Below are 22,172 nucleotides of genomic sequence, written 5' to 3'. Positions count from 1 at the left end.
ATACACAAAAGCCCTCGAGCTAATCGACGCCGCGCACGCGCAAGACCCCAAAACCATCACCCCTCCGGACTCCCCCACACCAATTCCCTACGAACTCCACTACGCCAACAAAATGACCAAATACCTTTCCCTGCGCTGTCCCTCCGCGCCAGACACCCTCCGTCTCGCTATTCGTGCCCAGCATCTCAAGCGCTGGGAGGTGCCGCGGTCTTCGTATCCTATGACCAAAATCGGGTATCATTCCTGGCGGAGTGGATTGCAGAAGAGGCAGGCGGAGATCGCGGAGGGGATTTGTTTGGAGGCGGGCTATTCGGCGGAGGAGGCGGGGAGGGTGGCGGCGTTGGTGAGGAAGGAGGGTTTGAAGAGTGATTCGGAGACACAGGTGTTGGAAGATGTGGCTTGTTTGGTGTTTTTGGATGATCAGTTTGAGGAGTTTGAGAAGGGGTATGAGGAGGAGAAGGTCTTGGGGATCTTGAGGAAGACGTGGGCTAAGATGTCGGATGAGGGGCGCAATTTGGCTTTGAAGATTGACATGTCTGAGAGGGCGAAGGACTTGGTTGGGAAGGCTTTGAAAGGCTAAATTTATGCTTTCTCTTGTTATTGTATATAATGTTGTTCAATGGTATGTTCTTCAAGTGGAGATGTTATATTGTGATGTCTATTGGATATTATGCGTTTATTAGTAGAATCGAGTATCATCATTAATTTTCCCCTCCTGAACGCCCGTCGCTGTCTATTATGCTCATAAAATCAAGAAACGACCAAAGATACTCAAGCACCACCACCGAACATCCTTAGCAGAGCAATCGCAGCTCCCGCCGCGACACCACCAACAAAGCACATCTGCACTCCACCCTTAATGCCCGCAGCAATGTTCTCTCTTCCCTGCCACCCTCTTACCACACACGTCTTGACATACCCAAAGGCCAGCAACGTAATTGCCATCACCCCAATACTCCAGTAAAGAGCGACAATAACTTGACTGAAGATGAAGTACGGTATAAGCGGAATAAATCCACCAACAAAGTAACCCAGCGCAAGCGTAATAGCCGAGATCCAAGCTTGGTTACAATCCGGCTCGGACTCCTTATGATAAAACGTGATGAGGAAGTCTAGAAGTCGGCCATGAGAGGCGTGCAGTGAGGTATTAATCTGAGAAATGGCTTCTTCCGGGAGTGCATATGTAGAAAAGATATCGTGGACAATCATAGATGTTTCGGAGGGAGATGTTTCAATGAGTTCTTTTGTTTCGCGCACTGTTGTTTCATATGATTCTCTATTTGTCAGCTTTCGTTAGCATGCTGCGATCCTATTGTAACTTAATATTCTATAAGGAAAAACTTACGCTTCGCTCTTCGCCCCGACGTAGCCGCCCAGGCCCATAGATATAGCACCGGCTGCTAGTTCGGCGAGACCGCCTAGGACGACAACTTTTGTGTTTCCAAACGCTGAGAGACCGGCGCTCAGTGCGAATGGGACGGTGAGTCCGTCCGAAAGACCTAGGATGGCGTCCGACACGATGCGCGGGTTGATCCTTGAGCGCGAACTGCTGGTGCTCCCCGACTCGGAAGTAGGAGATGAAGGACGGAAGGTGCTGTAGGATCGTTGCGATTCAATGTCATCCTGGTCGCTGTTGAGAGTGGAGTCGTCTGGTGCGAGTAAGGGTTTTCCTGAGCACAAATCAGCTTTTATTCTCATCCCCAAGTGATTGTGGATGAAGACGTACCAAGTTTACCGGCGGAACGCTTATCTTGACCAGGAAATAATTTTTGTTTCAGGAATAACAGCGCCATGGTGATGTGTTGTTGAAGGAAGAGAGTACGAGGATGATAGCGAAGTATGAGAAACGCTTTTTTTTTTCTTTACAATGTCGATCCGATTGACGAAAGAGGAAGGAAGTAAGCAAAAATGCCGGCAGTGGCACTGACGTCAGGTCGGCAGATATATGGCCCAATCTAGACTTCCGCCGTGTATAAGCTTCCAATTATCCAGCACACAGTGAGCCTTTACAAAGGAGGATGGATTAAATAGCAATGGATGATCGATGAGGAAGACTCTTTCTGAGGCCTAGCTCTTTCTTATTTATAAGAGATCCATCACCTCCTGGTAAAAATCTTACATTCTTCTATTCCAAAACACACGGCCCAGGTCTCCCTGCGGGCCGGCCAATCACATCTCCGTTAATAGTCAGCCCTCGAAGATCCTTTCTCCAATCTAAAATGGACAGTGCGACAGCGGTCCAGGCTTTGCGAATGGAGTCACGGTGATTGGCGCGATGTCTGGGCTGATTACAATTAGGGGGATTGTGAGTGGTGGATGCTTGGAAGAAGGTTCTTTGGCTGCAGGCCTCAGACTGGACGATGATGTCGGTTTGCCGTCGGACTCGGAATTACTCTGGAATATACCGAGACTATAGGAGATTGACCGTTAGGCAAACTTACATGTACGCCTTTTTATTGGATCTCCTGGTAGCTCTTGGTTTGCTCGCTCTTAACCAAGCTCGGTCATTGTCATGTCGGAGATATGCCTCCAGGCCGCTTCAAGCCTCAGTTGAAATCGCCTCTGGGCTTGTGCTCACCAATGACGCGCTCGACGTGCTGTGCATCTAAAAAGCAGGAGTGGCGTCACGGACGTGCATGACGCGAGCATTGGAGTCGATGGTGTAGCCAGATAAAAAGTATGCTGAAGAAACTGGCACTGCCATATTGTGCCAATGCAATCTCCAGAATGCTATGGATGACATCAAGAATAAACATTTTTCTGTCTCAGAGATGTACTACATAGTCGGAGATTTTTTACCTCATGAAATAGAGGCATTTTGCCCATTTAGCAGTCTAATGTCAATACCAAGATCGAACATTGCATGCTAATACTCTATTGACTAGCTGCGCTACATGCTTAACTACTCTTATTCATACAGTATTCTAACAAAGCACGCTACATACAGAACAAAATTGTGTTAATATATTACTGTTATTTCAAAACACCACAACTGCTATTCATATCGTGAGCGCAAGAACTGCTGGGAAATCATGAAGGAAAGCTCGTCGGCTCAGTGAGGATCCTCCCTGCCCTCGAGCGTCTGATGTAAGCAACAAAAACAGGGTACGTCTGCGTCACGTTCATAGAGCGATCTCGCCCCTCTCTTTCGTGAATCGCATCGAGCGCCACGGGCTGAAGGACATCTCGCACTAGCCGAGTCACCTCAGCACTTCCTATCTGCAGCTGCGCCGGGTTCGAGCTCAGGGAATCATTCCGCAGCTTACGGATTCGTGTCTCAACGTTATCGAGGAAGCTGTCGGCAGTCTCGCTATCTCTAACGTGAAGTGTGACCGTTCCGATCTGCTCACGCGCCTGCTCTGTGGCTCCGCCGCGGCGGAAGGTGGTAGCGGAAGATGGGGTTGTGAAGTTGAAGCGTTCGATGGTGCCGTTCTCGGGTAGGAGATGAAGAACATGGATCATGGCACCAAAGTTGCCAATAACAAGGAGTGCCAGAAGGAGTGGTGGAAGGGGTGAATGTATTTATAAGATGGGTAAGCATGATTATGTGAGTTAAAGATTGTTAAATGAAGAGATATTGATTCTTTGATTTACCTTGTAACTTGCCAAGGGTCAGGAAAGAAACCTACATCCAAGTGACTTAAATACCAGGACATAAAGGACACTAGTAGGCACACCGTTTTTATGTCAGCATTCTTTCATTGGACACAGTCTTGTCATTCTCGAACTCTTTGTTTCTCAAGCTAAATCAGCTCAGTCACGATTCATCGAAGCCCCAAAAGGGGTTTGGCTTTTTAGAAACTACGCAAAGTGGGCCACGAATAGCAGTGCTATCTTTATAGAGAACTGAAGGCTAAGCCGAACTGACATAAGAATGCATTAAGATATGATAATGAATGGGATATATCTAAGGCGATTTGTATAATAAAGAGACATTTTCCTTTCTTCGGATGCGGATAATGAGAACAGGCAAAATTGAATCTCACAGCGCAATAGCAAGGCCAAGGATACCAGCAGCACCGGCCAAGCCAACTGCAACAGCACCAGTAGGGGCAGCACCAGCCTCCGAAGTAGAAGACTTGGAGTCAGAGCCAGAAGTGCCGGTCGCCTTAGGTCCACTGGTGGCGGTGGAGTCGCCGGTCTTCTGCGCACCGGTGGCCTGCGCGTCGGTTTGGTAGGCAGTGGAGATGTAGGTCTTGACATCGCCGGGGAGGCTCTTGTACCAGTCGGGATAGTGGCCGGCACTGATCTCACTGGCAAAGGATGATCGAGAAGCGGCGTTCCCCATATCCTGGAGTAGAGAGGCAGGGACAGCAGTCATGAGCACCGACATGATGGAAGGGGGAGGCGTGTTGATCGAAGGCATATTGGTTGGCATGCCTTCGGGCATATCTGTCTGGGTAGCACTTTCGTGGGTCAGCAGTAAATCTAACTTTCTGGTCGGCATCAGCACTTACAGGCTTTCAAGCTGGTCAATGTACGACTGGGCGCTGTCCGTGTCCCCTGGCTGGGCTTCAGGGGCAGCGAGGGCTGTGGCAGCCAAAATAAGGAAGGGAAGCGTCTTGAACTGCATTGTTATGTGGTAAAAGGAACGTTGGGAAATAAAGAGGGTATTATAGATGAAGTTTTTGGTTCAAGCAAAAGATGAAGTATGTCCTGTTAAACTTAATGAACGAAAGGAGTGAATGAGCGTTTGAAGATCCTGTTCTTTATGGCGACCCCCAATGATTTATATTCCCCCGAGACATGAATTGTGGAAGCACATGAGTGTACAATCAAACTTCTCAACATTCAGATGGCTTTTCCAAAAGTGGTATCACTCTCGCGCTATACGTCTCCCGTGGGTAGTGATCAACGCTCCAAGCAACTACTGCTCGTGTTTAAACTCGAGATTAGCATCTCTAACATCTGTCTCAAGCCGAGCCCTAGAATAGACGTCTTTTCGAGGTTCAGGGACCAAACGAAATCCATTCTGGAGATGCTTTTCCGCGGATCAGCGTAGATCCACAGCCAAAAGGGGCTGGTACAGTGGGATGAGGCTCATCATCTCGTATTGCGGAAATGAAGGATCTTGGGTTCCAACCAACTGCAGTTGTACTAGTCGACGTATAAACTCTCGTCGAACTAGCCTGTTAGGACAAGATCGAGTCAAGAAGATCTGCGTCAGGAACAGGAATAGCACAGCGTGGGTCTCGCGGCGCACACCACCACAAAAATATTGGGAACGCGGTAACAGTCAAGCAACTTGCGTCTTGGACCCCTTTTTGATAAAGATCCATAACTGCTCGTGTTGAAATTATCGAGGAAAAGAGAAGGTTGGGATGTCTCCCATTCGATACCCCTGATCTTGCTAGTAGTTGTTCGAATAAGCCCCGAGCCAATAATGCCGGCTCATTCAAACGGAAATACGAGGGACCACTTGGACCACACTTTAGATTTGCTGGTTCACTTCTCTTTAGAAATCAACTGTGGGTTTTGCTTTTTGCTTCATTCTCTTTGTCTTCTCCATCTTTGATCAAATCCTGGACTTTCTCAATCCCCAGCTAATTCAATCATAGTCAGTTTTCTATTTTTATTATTTCTTTTTCTTTTGAAATGTGATTAACAACCAGTCCGTTATATATCTTGTACCCAGATTACGCCCAACTCGTGCTCCTCAGCCACAAAGATACTCAATTGATAGCCAAGATACATACATACCACAAAGTAAGGACTCCATGCATTGAGTATTACTCATCGTATTCTAGACTACTCCAAAACTCAGCACATAGACAAACAATACGAACCTCGTCTAGGGGTGATTCAGAGGCGGCAAAGCGGGGTTTTCGCATTTGATGTTCCTGGCACTTATGTAAGCCCACGCTTCCCGCTCAACTAAACCATCAGCCAATCAGACTGCTCAGATTTATCTTTTGAAGGGTAAATAAATCATTGTAAAGAAGAACAAGTGCCTTCGGGCATTTGGTCAATTTGAAACGATACAGAGAAGATTAGCATGGCCCCTGCACTAAGGATGACACGCTCAATCAAAGAGAAGCTACCAGTTTTTTTTTGAGCATTTATCAGCTTGATATAGAGGTAGGAATGTATGGAGGTGCAGAATGGCTATTTTGTTATTGGAGCGGGTTCGAAACGGAGGGCAGGAGACTTTTTCTAAATACGTCACGTGATATAGAGCTGCTTCGGGCAAACTTCGTACGCAGTACAAATAGTGACCTCGAGAACCAACAACATTCTCTCTTTTACTGTTATTTAGATACTGAAATGTTTTCTTCAGTATCGGCTTCTGTTTCAATCCCTCAACATGGTTGATGCTGCGCCAGCAATTTCATTCTCCGCCTCTAACGCGGCACAATGGAACAGAGATCTCATGCTGGCATTCTTGGACGCATTAGAGAAGAACCCAGCGGCAGACTTGATGTCGATGTTCTCTGACTCATATATTCAAGGACATCGAAACGCTAAATACGGTCAATTATCATATGCTGCGAGTATAAATTTCCAGGTACTAGACGAACTCTTATGACATTCTGAGCCATGAACCGGAAGTCAATCTGTTATCTGCATTCCCAAACTATTCTCGCAGGATAAGAATTGCGACCAGACCAAAGGCTGCATCACATATAGAGCAAGAGACTGAGACAAAGGGTCCTCCGGAGTTCCGAACACGCCTTGATCTTGCAGAGAGTGCTACAGTTATCTATCCATTGTCTGATAAAGTGACCGCTGTGCTAGGACAGTATTCGGGAGGATGGTTAGATAATAAGTCAATCGACGCAGAGCAATCGCTTATTGCATCCTTGAAACAACTCATTTGGGATTCACCAAAGATCTGGGAGAGTTCTGTTAGAGGTGTGGTGGTTAAGTGCAATGAGGACATTGTTGCCAAAGTTATAACAGGCAGTAAGGACTATACGGAGTACACAAGTATGCAATACCTTGAGAAGCAGGTACCTGATATTTCTGCTCCAAGGCCCCATGGACTGATAGCATTGGGTCCTTTTCGCATTATATTTATGTCATATATTCCAGGCCAAACTTTAGCCCAAGCGTGGCCTAGTTTATCCCATAAAGAGAAGATATCGATACAACACCAGCTGGATGAGATTTTCTGTCGTCTGAGAACTATTCGACAGGATGACGGTAGTCCTTTAGGTGGGGTTAACGGAGAAGGGGCCAAAGAGCTTCGTGTTGATGAATGCACCCTGTTTAAAAATATTACAACTACCAAGGAGTTTAACAGCTTACAATTCTCTGCTCGTCACTATGGAAGCACCACTTATGTGAAGCTCCTTCGTTCTTTCCTGGAATATGACAATTCGACTTTGATACCTGGGTCAGTGTTCACCCACGGCGATGTTAGAACTAACAACATTATGGTTAAAAAGGAGCCCAGCCCCAGTGGCGAATATATTGTTACTGGGATTATTGGTTTGGAGGACAGTGGTTTCTATCTCCATTACTAAGAGTGCCACCGTATTGACACGTACTTTGAGTCTGGTAGAGGAAGACGACTGGTATCTTTATCTGCCAGAGAGCATCTCACCTTCGAAATTTCCCGTGTGTTGGCTGGTTGATCGACTTTGGCAAATTCATCTCAAGACTACATAGGTGCAACTTGATCTGGGAACTGAGAGTCTAAGACCCGAGACATGCTGGCGGTTTCATTTTGAGAACGCCTAAGAAGAGAGGCTTAAGACAAATGCAATGACCTGAGTCATCTGTAATAGAAGATCATAGCTCTACGCGCTCTCTATATTTTCTAAATCACTATAGGCTAGGGGTTTGGTAAGGATTAAGCAATAAGCAGCAAGCTCGAAAACTCTGCCTTGGGCGAGCTATTCAAGCTGAGAAATGCTCGAAGGGCTTACAGTAGGGATTTCTATGTAGAGATATCACCACATTTACTTGGTTAGGGATCTTAGTCAACCTCGTGTTCTGTCACACTGGGCTAGCATTTTCCAACCACAGGCACAGCACTCTATAAACGAGATATGTGCTTTGGCAATTTATCAAAAATTCATCACAGTAAGCTGTACAATTCTATACAAGGTCTTCTATAGACGACATGAAGAAATGTGTATAATCAAGAGCAGATCATACACGTGTTATTATCTCGATAAAGAGATCTATTCTTGGTAATGTCTATATTAGTCAGGAGTGAGATGAGTAACTTGGCTATATTGAGTGTCATTGGTTCAAATCACACAAGTTGCTTTTACTGTGTCGGTTATAAGCCATTAAGATATAGCTTCAGAACCAGTAATCTACTAAATATAGTCCTGCACTGCACGGAGATGTATATATCCATAGTATCCTATAGGAACAGCATCATAGTATCATAGCCTTCACACGTTCTCAGGGGCTATAAATAGGCCGTTTGACCGGGAGTTGTTGGCCAGAGTTTCTAGTGGTACCTGATTGAACTGTAAGGTGAAGCTAACTCGGAGTTACATAGTAGCCAAACCATGAGGAACAAGGAAGTGATCCATGGCCGCGATATATTGCCAAAAAAAAATGACGAGTATTAAGCATGAGGTTGGGGCAGCCTTTCAGTTGCCGGTTTCACGAAACTCAAGAGACCTTTTTGAACAGAAGAATGAGCATATAAACGCAGAAAATAAGTTTACTGGGCGTACTACCGATTGTGGTCTCTCGTAATGCTCGGTATATGTTCACCTGCCCATGACTGCTTCGTTATTATGCGCAGCCCAAGCTGTGCTACAGCGTATCAGGTCTAAGGAGTAATATACCAACAGTAGATACCCTCCTGGGCCTCCACTGAAGCATTATTTCTTCGAATATGAAGACGGCAGGTATGTGTCTTCGATGAGTCCCGCTGTCGCTCTAAAACAGATCTAGATTATCATCGTAGCAGTGGATAAACGCGGGAAGTTATCATAAAAAAGCCAAATGAAGCGCAGGGTTGTGATTGAGGAGACGGGGGAGGACAGATTAACTGTCGCGGAAAATGTTAAGAATCGCGCAGGACTTGCGGGCTTGAGGAGTGATTGGTGCTTCTAAGCTTGCATCATCTTTTAAATATTGAATGCAGACTAGTGACACTGATATAGAACTGCCTGACCATTCATATCCTTGCCAGATCAGGCGACTATATGTTGAATCATTTCATTGACTGACAACAATATGTTCTATTAAAGGCCGCGGTAACCTAAAACCATTCAACTGAACTGTACTGTTGGTGGAACGTCAGATATATCTCTCTGGGCATTTCACAATGTGATTATCAAGTTGTCTACATATATTATCTCATCATAAAGGAGGTCTATTCTTGGTAATAATTCCCAAATGTCTATAAATTTGGCCATATTGAGCCACACTGGTTCAAACTACACAACTTGAATATATCGCTTTGTCGAATCGTTCAACCTCTCAAAATTTTTAATACTTAATGGTAAATCTACCTATCTTCTTCAATCGCTTATAAACTTAGGATATAGAGGATAGTGCTTATTGCTGTATCTGTTACAAGCCATTAGGGTACAGTCCCAGGACCAGCAATCCACCAAACATAGTACTGAACTGCACGAATATTCATATATCCAGTATTCCACAGTCATGGCGTCATGGCATCATAGCATCATAGCCCTCCAATATGCCAAATAAGCCCGGTAAATCACCCCCGCGGCCAGACTTAAATCATGCCCCTCCGTCTCTCTTCGCATATTCCTCCTCCATCCTTTCTTCATACAACCGATCCGCCTCCTCTTTGCTCAATGGTCTATCTCCCGACGCAGAGGAGTATCCAGGTGCCGCAACTGTACCACCAGATCCAGTCCCGAGGGCACGACCAGCGCCGCTGTTCGTGGATGAAACGGTTTCGAGCGACGCCTGGCCAGCGGTGCCAGTGGAGGGAGTGTTCGAAGTGTCTTGTTCGCTATACGTAGGGATAGGCATTTTGGCAGTATTTTGATGGAGCGATAGAGGCGTTGAATAATAGATGATTTAATGAGAATAGATAAAGGTACTGGAAGTTATTGAGGGGACTTCGGCAATGTTTATGTGGGATTTTTGCGGGAAGTGTGGCAAGAGCGACTGACGTCATTTATAAGAAATACTTTGTCGAAGCTATCAAGCGGATACAAGATCAACAGCAGTTAAAATCATTTTAGTGTATAACTAAGATAACTAAAACTAAGAAGTTCAACAAGCGATCGGGTAAACATACTTTTATTTTCAGTGTGACAAGTCAATACTTCAGAGCATCCTGAGGAAGTAAATAAAACATGCGCCTTACAAGCTCTGTGCCTATCTTCTAGAGCACGGCTTGTTTGTACGGATCAACTATAGAGGTTGTTATTCATATTTCTTAGTTGATCACTCAATTAAACCGTAACCAAATAGAACTTTATATTACTCTGTGTCATCAATTCCCTGGTGATGTAAAGGAGCTTCAGTGATTGATTGACTTGAATCGATTATGATTTCCCAACCAATACCTACAAAGAACTAAACAGAGCTTACAAATAGAGAGATATCTTAATAATGATAAGCATGCTCACAAATCATTACAAATACCCCGATTTGTTGAGCCAACAATGCAATTAAATCAATCTATTAAACACCCAGAAAGGAGCTGGTAACTGGTGACATCTTTCTCTTTCTCCATGACAACAGGAAAACTCTCCACTGACCCATTCCTGACGATACCGCCACTCCCAATCCTACGAGTGCAAGATTCACTTTAGACCAGGCCAATCAATCGCCATAACAATATGCGCTCAACGCAAATCGCACTAGCAGGCGCCACAGGAAACCTCGGCATCCCTATTCTCAAAGCCCTCCTCGACGCAGAATACCATGTCACAGTCCTCTCACGAATAGGCGGAAATTCATCTAAACTGAATCCGCACCCAAATCAAACCATCAAAGAAGTCGACTTCACCTCCGTACAATCCCTGATTCCCGCATTGCAAGATGTCGACGTCGTTGTTTCCTGCCTCGCCACGTCGGCGATAGGCAGTCAAAACCCCCTAATTGACGCGGCCGTCGCCGCAGGCGTGAAGCGATTCATCCCAGCCGAGTTCGGAATGGACTCTCTGAATCCTCTAAGTGTGCAACTACCAGTGTGTGCGCCTAAAGCTGCAACGCAGAAGTACCTCCTCGACAAGTCCAATCACCATCCAGAGTTCACCTTTACTTCGATCGCCAACGGGCTTTTCCTAGACTGGTGTCTTGAGACGGGCATTATTCTGGACCTGAAGCAGCACACTGCGACTCTATATAATGGGGGTGATGTGCCATTCAGTGCCACGAAATTGGCGGATGTTGCTAAGGGCGTTCTCGGTGTCATTGAGCATCAGGTTGAGACTGCTAATCGGGTTGTTTATATCCATTCGGCTCTAGTTACTCAGAACAGACTGATCCAGTATGCGAAGGATAAAGATGGAAAGGCATGGGAAACTGTTGTAAAGGATACGGAAGATGTGAGGAAGGAGAGTTTGGCGGAGCTAGCCAAAGGTGACCGGGCAGATGTAGATACAGCAATGCTAGGATTCTCTATCGTTGGATGTGGGGATCCTAACTACGGCTGTGACTTTTCTGGCCATTTGGATAATGGGTTGTTGGGTGTGAAAGAGATGAGTGAGGTTGAGCTGAGGATGTTAGTGGAGAGTTACTTGGACATTGACACTGCGCGGCATTAATTGCAGTATCAACCGAGGATGTTGGACAAGCAGACGGCCAAACATAGGGCGAGAGGGCAGAATGTAGACTCGAGCGTGCATACTCCATAAAATACAGTAACTGACGTTTTGGTACTATACATAAACGAAAACCATTCGCAAGGTTAAACTGTGACATCGTACGAGTGAGAAGATAGCATATCTCAAGGTTGCGTTCGACAGACTCTCCCTTGTAATATCACATATAAACACCGAACATTACCTCGCTGCCGAAGTTGAATCGGCAGTTCCGCCCCTTCAAAACGTTACGCCGACAAGAAATATGATTATAGAACACTTCGTTTGGATTCATAATGCTCACTCTCTTCTATACTCATTCTCTATTGCTTATCAAATCCTATGTTTGTAGTACCTGAGAAGGACTCCGGAATGAATATGCGTAAACTTAGGGGATTATGATGAAGTCAAGATTCAAAGATTATCCTTGGTCAAATAACAACAACAATAGCAATAATGATAAGAGTTGACGAAACTAGTGTTCTATTTGGGACATACAATAGAGGAGCAAATGATCAAAAATGGAAAAAGCAAAGTCATCTCTCGGTCGTTTCAAGACTGTGGCCATTATTCATCACGGAGAATCCGGGTTTAGGCTTCCTTCCACTCTGGAGATCTTGAAGCCGCCAGGAAATCGGGTCTGGAGATCTCCCTTTGAACCATATTTAGCTGCGACCTTTCGCATGTGGTCCACATTCTCCATAGGGTAGCTCCCGAGGGGATTCTGCGTAAAGTCGGCATAATTCAGATAAATCAGCGGATTCTCTCCACCAACTGAGGCCGAAAAGCTCTTAAGCTCCGCAACCATTTCATTCATTCGGAGTTGAGCGACAGCGAAGTTGGATTGGTTGGTGTACACGAACACGCCGGCAGTCCAGAGAACGGCATCATGATCTTTCAAGGTATCTGCAAACATGCTGCCCCCCTTCTCCTCCCTGATTTCGGCGTAGAATGAAGGTAGCGGTTGGAAAAAGACGATGCTGTAAAAATTCTTTTCTCCAATTCCTTGAGTCAACTTTTGCGCGAACTGCTTATGTACTTTCGCAGCATGGTTCAGGATCCGTTTATCATTCTTAAACGTTATAGTGGTTTGCAGTGTCCTGGATTCTTATTAGCATTCACCGAGCATGGTGTCAATCAATTGTCTTATCAGGCATTTGAGGAGAGAGTTGAATTCGCGGTAGCTATAGAGAGAGGTACAACGTCTTGAGTGAATGGGGATATTTGATTAGAGAAATAGGATTAATTGTCAATCTCAAACACAAGGGCTAAAACGCTGCTTTTTATAAGTTGTCCGCAGGCCTGTTGAACCCATGTCTTGATCGACCAGGAGAATCATCATGCCTAGCCAGTACCACTGGTGCCCCATGGAACAAGACTCAAATTCGATGAATATAGACCAAACTCAGCCCCATTTCGCGGTTTGTACCCAGACAGGAAAACATAAATGCCAAGATACAATCTGCACTTCGACCCAACTAGTAGGTATTATTGGTCCTAGTCCTTGGTCCTATGCCTCGAGGTTGAGAAGTCGCAGTCTACGTCAATTCAAAAGTATAGATTGTCTTGGCATCTGTTTTATCCCGATTCGGTAAAGAGTTAAATCACTAACAGGGCTACCGTGCTTATCATTAACAGAAACAGAATTGAATAACCGCGGATCTGTGAGTAGTGTACATATGCCTTAGGCAGAGACTTAATTTAATTAGGAATAGAGAGATGCCAAGACACTAGGTTGTACCCGAAGCTTCATACTTCTAGTGGATACCTTCTAGAACTTAAAAGCACTCTGCTTGTTGATCGCTTGCTCCAGCTCTCACATCGATTGCGAGCTCAAATGACCAACACTCAGGATGGCTAAGAAGAGCCCAGCCAACAGCCCACATCCGATAACTATGTCTAGGGTGGGCCAATAGGCCAACATCTACGGATACCCTCTATGAAATTGGTACAACTATTGGTTCCATTATCGTCATAACTACCCTTCAGGAGAGATTGAGCGACGGGCTGTAAAAATGAGGATTAGACACTGCCACACACAGATAGCGATTTCTGACAAGAGCTGATGTTATAGATATGCTCTGGACTCACTTGAACTCATAAATCAGCACCAACACCAATTCCTACTACGAATTTTCGACCCATACTCTCTCTTAGCACCAAGCTTTCTCCCATTTCTACCACTGTCACCATGGGAATCCTCACTAAAGGCCTTATAGTTGCGGGAGCTTATCATGCACTCAAGTGAGTTTCAATCCTGGCAATAAGATTCGATCATGTTCCTGATTAATATGTGTTCGCCTTCTAGACAGGAAAAGAGGAACAGTTCAAACGCCACCCACCTCCTCCCCAGCAGCAGCAGTCACCATATGGTTATAAGGATCCAATTTTCAAGTGTGATTTTGCTCTATATATACTACTGTACAGTGAAAACCAGTACATACGACCATAGGGTGTGGAGAACAGGGCTTCCCGTCCGCTCAGCCGTACTTAAGCCACACGCCGGGAGGTTAGTAGTTGGGTGGGTGACCACCAGCGAATCCCTCCTGTTGTATGTTTTTGTTTCACTACTTCTGTTTTTTTTTTTTGTTCGGCTCAGTGCTCTTGTTATACCTTGAGCCCCTTCAGCCCGCCGCCTGAATGTAACCTGAAGCCCGTCTAAAACTCACCCACTGCCCCGCCTGCTAACGTGTCCCAAAGGATCGGATTTACAATAAGCCACTGCCGCTACCAGGTATTTTAATTCTTTGAAAAGGGGTTCTCCTTCGCATACCTTGACCTCCGTGCTATGTCTCACTACAATTCAAAGAAGAGATAATATTTTATTAGGTGGCTTAACTTGGTCCATTTTTCGTCATCGCCGCCTTGGGTCAATACGCGTGACTGTTTAGTGCATTACAACGATGTGCGTCTAAGCCCGTTCTTTGAAGCAGAGATTCAATCCACTTGATATTGTATGTCGAACAAGCGTGATTAGTTATGCTGGCAACGAACCACAGAACGCTAAGAATCTAGTATAGAATATTCTTTGGAAGTCAGCCATTAACTCTGTATTCTGCGGTGACAGCGAATTACTCACATCCGGTATAGCGCGCCTAATTAGAGAAAGCGCATCGTTGTCGCTTAGCATCAAGATGCGTGGTCTATATAGATGGTCTTCTTGCCCGCCTACCTCTTCTCTTACTCTCCTATTCTTTCACGCTATATTAACTTAGGCTAACTAGAGAAGAACTAAACAGAGTCCGATATCATCGTAAGATTGTACAGACGGCTTACTCTAAGAGTTTATACTACAGCTATAATAAGCAACACTTCTAATATAAGATTTAGAAAAGCGGGACATATAGTATAGATTATACGGGAAGATCGCGCTAGTTTGGCGTATGACATAAGATTAGCAGGCTGAAATCGCGGTAAGCAGTACGATAGCAAACTTTTAAAATCTAAGTTAACTGTGCAACTTGGGACTGAGTCCTGTCTGCTGGTCGTGCCTAGACGAGAGGTGAGCCAGCATGCAGTAGATTTTGTTTTGGCGCGATTTTGAACAAATCTAAGAAAACAAAAAGTCAATAATACATTAGTCTGCGATGACAAGTAATTGCAACGAGGGCCTCCATTATGCACCCATGTAGATAAATGGGGCCCATGAAAGGACATCATTCGTTCTTGAAACTTTCCTGCTTTTCCGGTATGTCTGGAGAGCTTCGTGGAGACAGCATGCGATGTTTGACTCGTCACCATTACACATCTGCCGGCCCAGCTGTTCGTAAAAGAGTCTGCTTACTTCAACGGCAGCTCTGTCGCTGACCTCCCAGAGTGTCCCGACGACATGAGGGAACCCAATGAGCTGAAAAGCACTGGCGATATGTATGACCTCGTCTAGGAGTTCGTCGGACGAGTTCTCGGCTGTCGAGCACGCAGAGAGATACGCAATCTGAGCTTTTTCGTGACCAATGAGTGACAGATCCCTTACTGTGAGCTGCGAGGTTGCTCCATCTTCAGCTGTGCAAGCAAGCTCCAAAGCGCTCTTCGATGGATCAGTAGCGTTTGAGTAGCCATGGCATGAGAAATGGAGCAGATGGTGCTCGGGGAGCTCTCGGAATACGTCATCGCGCGAGGGCCTATCAAGCATCGTGTAGGACACTTGATGACCCTGAAGGCCTTCTCTGACGGATTCGAGCTCGACGTTTGTCTTCAACGTTTGTCGATCGAGCTTTTCTGGCGCAGACACAAGGAGCATCTTCGGCTCATGCTCGCGGAATGACATGCGACGTCTTTCCCGGCAAAATCGGAGCACCTGAAACGTGGGAATATAACTGGAAATGACGTAGTCCATCGTCCTGCGAGTTGCATCCCCGGCTGCGTGCAGTGGGAGAAGGCCCATGTAGCCGCTTGCAACCCACCAGACACGCGGCAGTACAGATCGCGGTTTGTCGCTGTATAAGCCTATTCGAGTTAATACAGGGTGGACGGCTGTCGCCCATAGCCAGTGCAGTATGTCTTGAAGCTCCCGGTTGCGCTGCGGTCTCGTGGTTGGAACCCCCTTCGACAGTCGTTTATATCCTATCACTCTCGCGACATTGGCTTTGAGGTCTTGAAATCGAAGCTGCTCCAGATGCAGACCGTATACATCATTTTCGGCGACAATTATCGCATCACTCCGCTGCTCTGTGACGTTGAAGACTACTACTGGGCCAAACATGGCAAACTCAGCGTAGGACGCGTGTGAAGGAGCCTGGTTGAAGTCCTCAAATCCCGGAAATGTACGGATCTTTTCCTCCAAATGCTCAATTCTTCGCAAAATTTCAGCCCTTTCGGGTCCGGTGGTAGTGATATGGGGTGGGAGTAATCCTGGAGCTTTCCGTCGTCGGCATATCAATGTTGGCTGGGAAGGTTCCGCTGCACTTGAGAATGTTGAGAAAGAGGGAAGGGAAAGTTGCCGACGGAGCATAGTATACTCATCGTGCAATGAGGGATGCGATTTCTCAAGTTTGGAGATGTCGGTCTTCAAACCGATACTGCAGCGGGCTATCACCCCCCTCCCGGTCTCCAATATCTTGAGAGCGTCAAGGGGAGGTCCATTTGCCTGTAGCACGGCAGATGCTGCACGAGATGTGAAGTGCGATATGTTTTTAAGTAGATGTTGCTGGTCATCTTGACTTAACCACCGCGGAACCAACAAGGGGAAGAGCTTCACAACATCTCTCGCCACCGAATTTGCCTGAGTCCACTCTCCATTGGAAATATAGCAGTCAAAGGCATTTTCCCCAGCTTTGATACGATCTAGCGGAGGAGAGCTCTCATGGCGGAAGGCCTCAAGGAACAAATCCTTCGGCTTTTTATCCCCAGGAATTATCTGCCTGGTGAGTTCGTAGTTCTCCTTCAGGAACGTGCCACACGTGTTGAGATACATGGCGCGATTGGGGTGATACTCGGATGCTGTCTCGACTGCTTCCCAGCTTAGCTTGATCGCTTCCGTTGGATCTGTTGGTTCACCAGTGTGCTGGTAAAGAGCCAAGCCCACGCTGAGATTGTGGATCAAAATGGAACGATCTCCGCGGTAATGGGAATCGCGTTTTATGGCCTCACGCTGGGCCTCGATGGCTGATTTCAGGTCGGATAGGTTATTTGTTGTCTTAAACCGCGATATGAAAAGCAGATGAAGGCTATTCAGAATGCTGGATCCCATCATGTCGTCCTTGGGGATAAGCTTCATTGCTTCAGTTGCTGTATCAATCGCCCGATCTAACGTCCCCGTATGCATGTTCCTTTCGAACAGATACCCAAGTTGGTCACTTAGGGTTTTCAGATGGGAAACACGGTTCAAATAGTTCGGTGGCTCACTTTCTATGCAGCTCTGCATCAAGTGGATGGCTTCTTCTAGATCGATTAGGCCACCGAGCAGTTCGTATCGAGATGTCAACTTAATGCTTAACGCATATAAGTAATCGATTCTATCAGAGCGATCAGGTGAGGTAGATTCGAGAGCTTTTTTGCTGTACTCGATAGACTTTTCCAGATCGGACATGGTCCCAAGAACTAGAAATCGCTTTTCTAGAGCGCTGCTCAGGGAATGAAGGCAGTACGCGCGCTGAGGGTGGTCCAGAGGAACACGATTGAGCGCTTCCTGAGCAAGTTGAATAGATTGATCGATATCAGCTTTCTCCTTTGTACTTCCATATCGGTCTTGGAAACGGTGACTGAGAGTGCACAGTTGACTTGGTCGAAGCGAGGCATACTTTGTTTGGGACTGCATTGCTGTTTGTATGATTTCAACCGCCTGTCTGTTATCTTCTGGTGATCCTAACCTGATGTACCTGTTGTGAAGATAATCGCTCAGATCCAATAGAAGATCAACCCTGTGCGGGTCATCGTTTGGAATAATGTCAACAGCCTGTCTTCCCAGAAGGATAGATTGTTCCAGGTCATTTAAGCTTCCCGTACGCTCAAAACGGCTGGCCCGGAAAGCGGCCATATGAGCCAAATACTGCGCTCGGTCTCGGTTGTCATCGGTTGTAGAGTCCAGTGCTTTTTCTGCCAATTCTATCGCTCTATCCAACAGACCGATATCATCGTTGAGATCACACCGCAGGGATAAGAGTACGGCAAGCTCATCCCAGAGCATGAGCAATCTAGGGTCCTCTGGATCGACTCTGGAAATAGCATCTTCTTCAAGACTGATTGCCTTCTCGAGGTCGGTAATGTTGTTATAGCGCCGGAACCGGTCTTCCAGATGAAAGCTGAGATCATGGAGCAAGAACGGGTATCTCTGGTGGTTTTCTGGGGTGCACTGTATTGCCTCGCTTACATAGGTAATCGCATCAGAGAGATCCTGCGCGTCCCCTTTAATCAAGAATCGACTTCCGAGTGCGTTGCTGAGGTTCTTGAGGTGAAGGCCGCGGTCAAAATCATCGCGACTCAAACCAACCGCTTCGCTTGAGCAGTTGATAGCTTTGTCAATATCGGTGGGATCTCCTAGTCTCTCAAATCGGCGCTCGTAGCAGGCCGATAGGTCGTTTAGGTACATAGCCCTGTCAGGGTGATTTGGGGATATGAGTTCTACCGCCTGTTCACCCATGCGCGTTGCGGTCTCCAAATCGTCCAAGGCCCCGAGTTTGGAGAAACGGTAGCCGTGAAGGATGCTCAACGTGGTCAGGCAGATCGCTTGCGACCCTTGATCCGAGCTGCTTATACGAAGTGCGTCCTGGCCAGCCATTATGGCTCGTTCCAAATCCCCCATGTCTTCCCTGCTTTCAAACCGGTCACCCAAGTAAGTAGCCAGGTTGGTCAAAACCAACATTTGCTCCGTGGGGTCGTGTATTGCCAGGGATGCATCTTCGGTTACCTGGATGGCCTCCGAAATGTCCTGGATTTTACCCAGGGCTTCGAATCTTTCACGAAGGCGACATCCTAGACTGTTGAGGTAGGTTGCGCGTTCAGCTGGAAGTGAGGCGTGCAAAGCCTGACGCGCAAAGTCGATCGACTCGTCGAGATGGGCTGGATCCCCGCTTTCACGGTATTGAAATAGTGATTCTCTTCCTCGCCTGGACAAGAGGAAGGCCAACGAGGAGTTGTCGCATGCGCCGACGTTCATTGCTATCGAAATGCGTCGAGGGAAAGGGAGCTTAGAAGATTCCAATGCTTATCCCAACTCTGGCCTGGGAGGAGATGTTGGTGTGGAGTCGCAGACTGCGGCGCAGGAGCTGAACAGCAAAAGACGGTATAGCGCGCTGACTGCCCCTCAGCGCCTATACCCCTGACACGGAACACGGAGTCCTTTCCTGCGACTGGCTTCCGTTGTACTGTCTTTGACGCGCACCTTAAAGATCGAAAAAGCATCGAAGTCGTCAGATCATCAGCGAACCGACGGTACCATTCGCCTTCGTACAGCAGCAGTTGTTATCTCGACCATGTCACCACAGATTATTCTAGGGCATTGTTTCTTCTCACAGGAGGACGTTCAGCTTGCCAGCTTGATCCCAAACATCAACGATATCGACCTGGACACGCTAGAAAGCGTGTTACCAGTGCAGACGACGGACTACACAGTTAGGAAGCTTGAGGATGTCACTACCGCTATCAGAGCTACAAATAGTAGCAAGTTTCAAGCATTTCTTTCCCGAGTTGCTAGCTGGGATTCTCAGCGCTCTGCCCATGCAAACCTTGACTTGACGGCGCAGAAGGGTCGCGTTTATACCTTGAAAAAGCCAACTCAGTGGTTCAGACGTCTTTGTGAGAGGGAGGAGGTCCGACGATGGTTGCAGGAACAGATTGAATACGAGAATGAGGTACATTTTGTTATCGGGCTCTACACTTTGTTTGACGCCGCTGCGTCTGATGACCTGGAGCGGTCATCAAACCACAGCGGAACGATATCAGCCCCCATCAGCGCTATCGCCGGTTTACCGCCGTCCCACCCTGCAAACATCGGGGTTTCTGCGGGTCACGAAGGGGCTCGGGGTACAACCCATCGTTGCACCGCGCCAGGCGAGCAGATATTTGCAATTCGACTGAAAAAGGTGAAATATCGTGCGTGGTATCCGCATGATGTCAACGATGCGCACCTAGCCAAGCACAGCCACTGGACTATGGCATCCGACAACCGAAGTGCTGCTGATGAGCATTCCGAAATGGTGGCGGTCTTTCTAGACGAGTCTACTGACGAGAATGAGGAGGCGATGGTCCCTGGCTTTGTTGAATTTCATGTTCTCTCTGAATCGTGAGGCTAGCTAGAAAATGATACATATACTTGTTGCCCTCCGCTCTCTGTAGATCAGAAGTAAACTCCCGGAAGATGTCTGCATTGAGCCGCTCATACTCTCTGTAGTTCTTGGGCCAACCTCCTAGCCACTCTATAGCAAGTTTCAGCAGGTACAAGTGCCGACGAACACGCTGGCCGTCTGGGACGTGGGCGACGGGCTCCCCTAAATTAAGGTCGTACGTGGAGCCTTCCAGACTCATGCTATTTTCGAGACCGCACTCCAGATCGGCAAAAAAAAAAAAAAAAAAAAAAAAAGGGTCGCTGAAGATGCGCAGCAGGCTCTCATGCAGCGCTGCGCTCTTTTTATAGTACCGGTTAGCCATCTCCTGTCCGTTCCTGTGGGACTGATACCGCAAGCCCACGCTAATGTACGGCTGCGACAAAAGAACAGAGGTATCCAGTGTAGCGGGGTGAGAGGCACCATGCACACGGCGGCAGTTATACACAATATCCTCAGCTAAGCGCAGCGCAGCAATTGAGTCGCCGACAAGGGAGCGGGCCAAATAAAGACGGCGGCCCAGCGCAAGCGTAATATCTAACTTCCAGAAATGCTGAGCATCTTAGCTGTTCCAAAGTTTATTCAGAAGCTAAGTAAGAGTGTAATAGTCTTGTTGCTCGCCCAGAAGGCCAATAAATATATTTAGATGTTGGAGGCTAATCCGCGACATGTCAATCTTGAGCGCTTTAATAACACGAAGACAGTCCTGAATGATAATAGCTAACACGCCTAGGAGCTTCGTGCGAATAGCATTATCTAATTAACACACCATATCACGCCCAGATACAGTCATATCTAGGATAAAGGCGAGCTCAACGGTAGCAGCACTGCGATAAACATTAACGTATATTCAGTACCGAAAGTGTCAAACCCCAGAGCGTGTCACTGCCCACCGATTCCTGCCCGCAGGTAAAATACTAGAGTGAATTGCCCTGAAGGAAGACTGAATAAGGCAGCAAGCCGCCCACGCAGCGCCTGATGAGCACCACCATACTTGTGCTGTTGTATGTTTTATTTTTGCTTGTTTCTATATTCCCTTTGTCTGTTGTACGCCTAGCGAGTAGTATTTGTTGTGGATCATTAGGTGTTGAAGGCACGGCTTTGATGCTATATGCTAGTTTGGTCGAGTGAGATTGACATTATTTGTTTACTATATATTTTGCAACAGAACTATTCTGCTTAGTGGCACTTGTGTCTAACATATTATTATACTAGGCCATCGACAAATCGTAGTTTTCGGGGTGGAAACGTCGTATAATAAATCTTTAAAACTTTATGTGATTTTTTGTCAGTTGAGTGTTATTGAATAGAAATGTTCTTCCCTGTTGCAATGAATGCATAATAAATTAACTCGATACATTTATTAATATCTGATCCGGGTTGAGAGCCGATGCCGCAAGGTTACTGATATATATAGATAGAATCTAGTAGTTTGCTTGGAAAAGCTTTCGGCCCGGTGGGAGAGTTCCGATCATCTGGTGAAAAGAGTGTCGCCAGGGTGTTCAACCAGACCGGTTCTATCGACAGATTTGCTCATAAATCCTTGAGAACGCTAATTATCTGATCTTTGAATTTACCATTGCCCCATCTCAAAATAGCTGAGAGGTGACGTAAGAAATTCGGCGATTCATCTTTCAAGGTTGTCCGCCAGATTCCTATGCAGACCATGCAAGTCTTCTTCTTTAGGCTCTCGGAAATAAATCCATGATTC

At 46.6% G+C, this 22,172-nt stretch overlaps 5 protein-coding genes across 5 annotated transcripts; 2 read left to right on the top strand and 3 right to left on the bottom strand.

The window, feature by feature from the left end:
* Positions 1-771: 771 nt before the first annotated feature.
* AO090009000468 (VIT1/CCC1 transporter family protein) lies at positions 772-1,793 on the bottom strand (the record flags this gene model as incomplete). The annotated part of the gene is made up of 3 exons (XM_001816872.3): positions 772-1,276; positions 1,346-1,670; positions 1,727-1,793. 3 exons carry the CDS (start codon positions 1,791-1,793, stop codon positions 772-774), a joined length of 897 nt encoding a protein of 298 aa, XP_001816924.1.
* A 2,189-nt stretch (positions 1,794-3,982) lies between these two features.
* AO090009000467 (uncharacterized protein) lies at positions 3,983-4,573 on the bottom strand (the record flags this gene model as incomplete). Its single annotated transcript, XM_001816871.3, has 2 exons — positions 3,983-4,406; positions 4,458-4,573. 2 exons carry the CDS (start codon positions 4,571-4,573, stop codon positions 3,983-3,985), a joined length of 540 nt encoding a protein of 179 aa, XP_001816923.1.
* A 6,163-nt stretch (positions 4,574-10,736) lies between these two features.
* AO090009000465 (aromatic alcohol reductase) lies at positions 10,737-11,666 on the top strand (the record flags this gene model as incomplete). The annotated part of the gene is made up of 1 exon (XM_001816870.1): positions 10,737-11,666. The coding sequence occupies one exon, from the start codon at positions 10,737-10,739 to the stop codon at positions 11,664-11,666; it is 930 nt and encodes a 309-aa protein (XP_001816922.1).
* Positions 11,667-15,318: 3,652 nt separating this feature from the next.
* Positions 15,319-19,296, bottom strand: AO090009000464 (uncharacterized protein; the record flags this gene model as incomplete). The annotated part of the gene is made up of 1 exon (XM_001816869.3): positions 15,319-19,296. One exon carries the CDS (start codon positions 19,294-19,296, stop codon positions 15,319-15,321), a length of 3,978 nt encoding a protein of 1,325 aa, XP_001816921.1.
* Positions 19,297-19,612: 316 nt separating this feature from the next.
* On the top strand, positions 19,613-21,097 carry AO090009000463 (uncharacterized protein; the record flags this gene model as incomplete). The annotated part of the gene is made up of 2 exons (XM_023235355.1): positions 19,613-20,421; positions 21,070-21,097. The coding sequence occupies 2 exons, from the start codon at positions 19,613-19,615 to the stop codon at positions 21,095-21,097; spliced, it is 837 nt and encodes a 278-aa protein (XP_023088669.1).
* Between the last annotated feature and the right edge of the window lie 1,075 nt (positions 21,098-22,172).

Source organism: Aspergillus oryzae, chromosome 1 (genome assembly GCF_000184455.2).
Source record: "Aspergillus oryzae RIB40 DNA, chromosome 1".
Classification (NCBI taxonomy): Eukaryota; Fungi; Ascomycota; class Eurotiomycetes; order Eurotiales; family Aspergillaceae; genus Aspergillus; species Aspergillus oryzae.
Note: the sequence above shows the minus strand (reverse complement) of the source record. Positions and strands in the feature narration are given on the sequence as shown.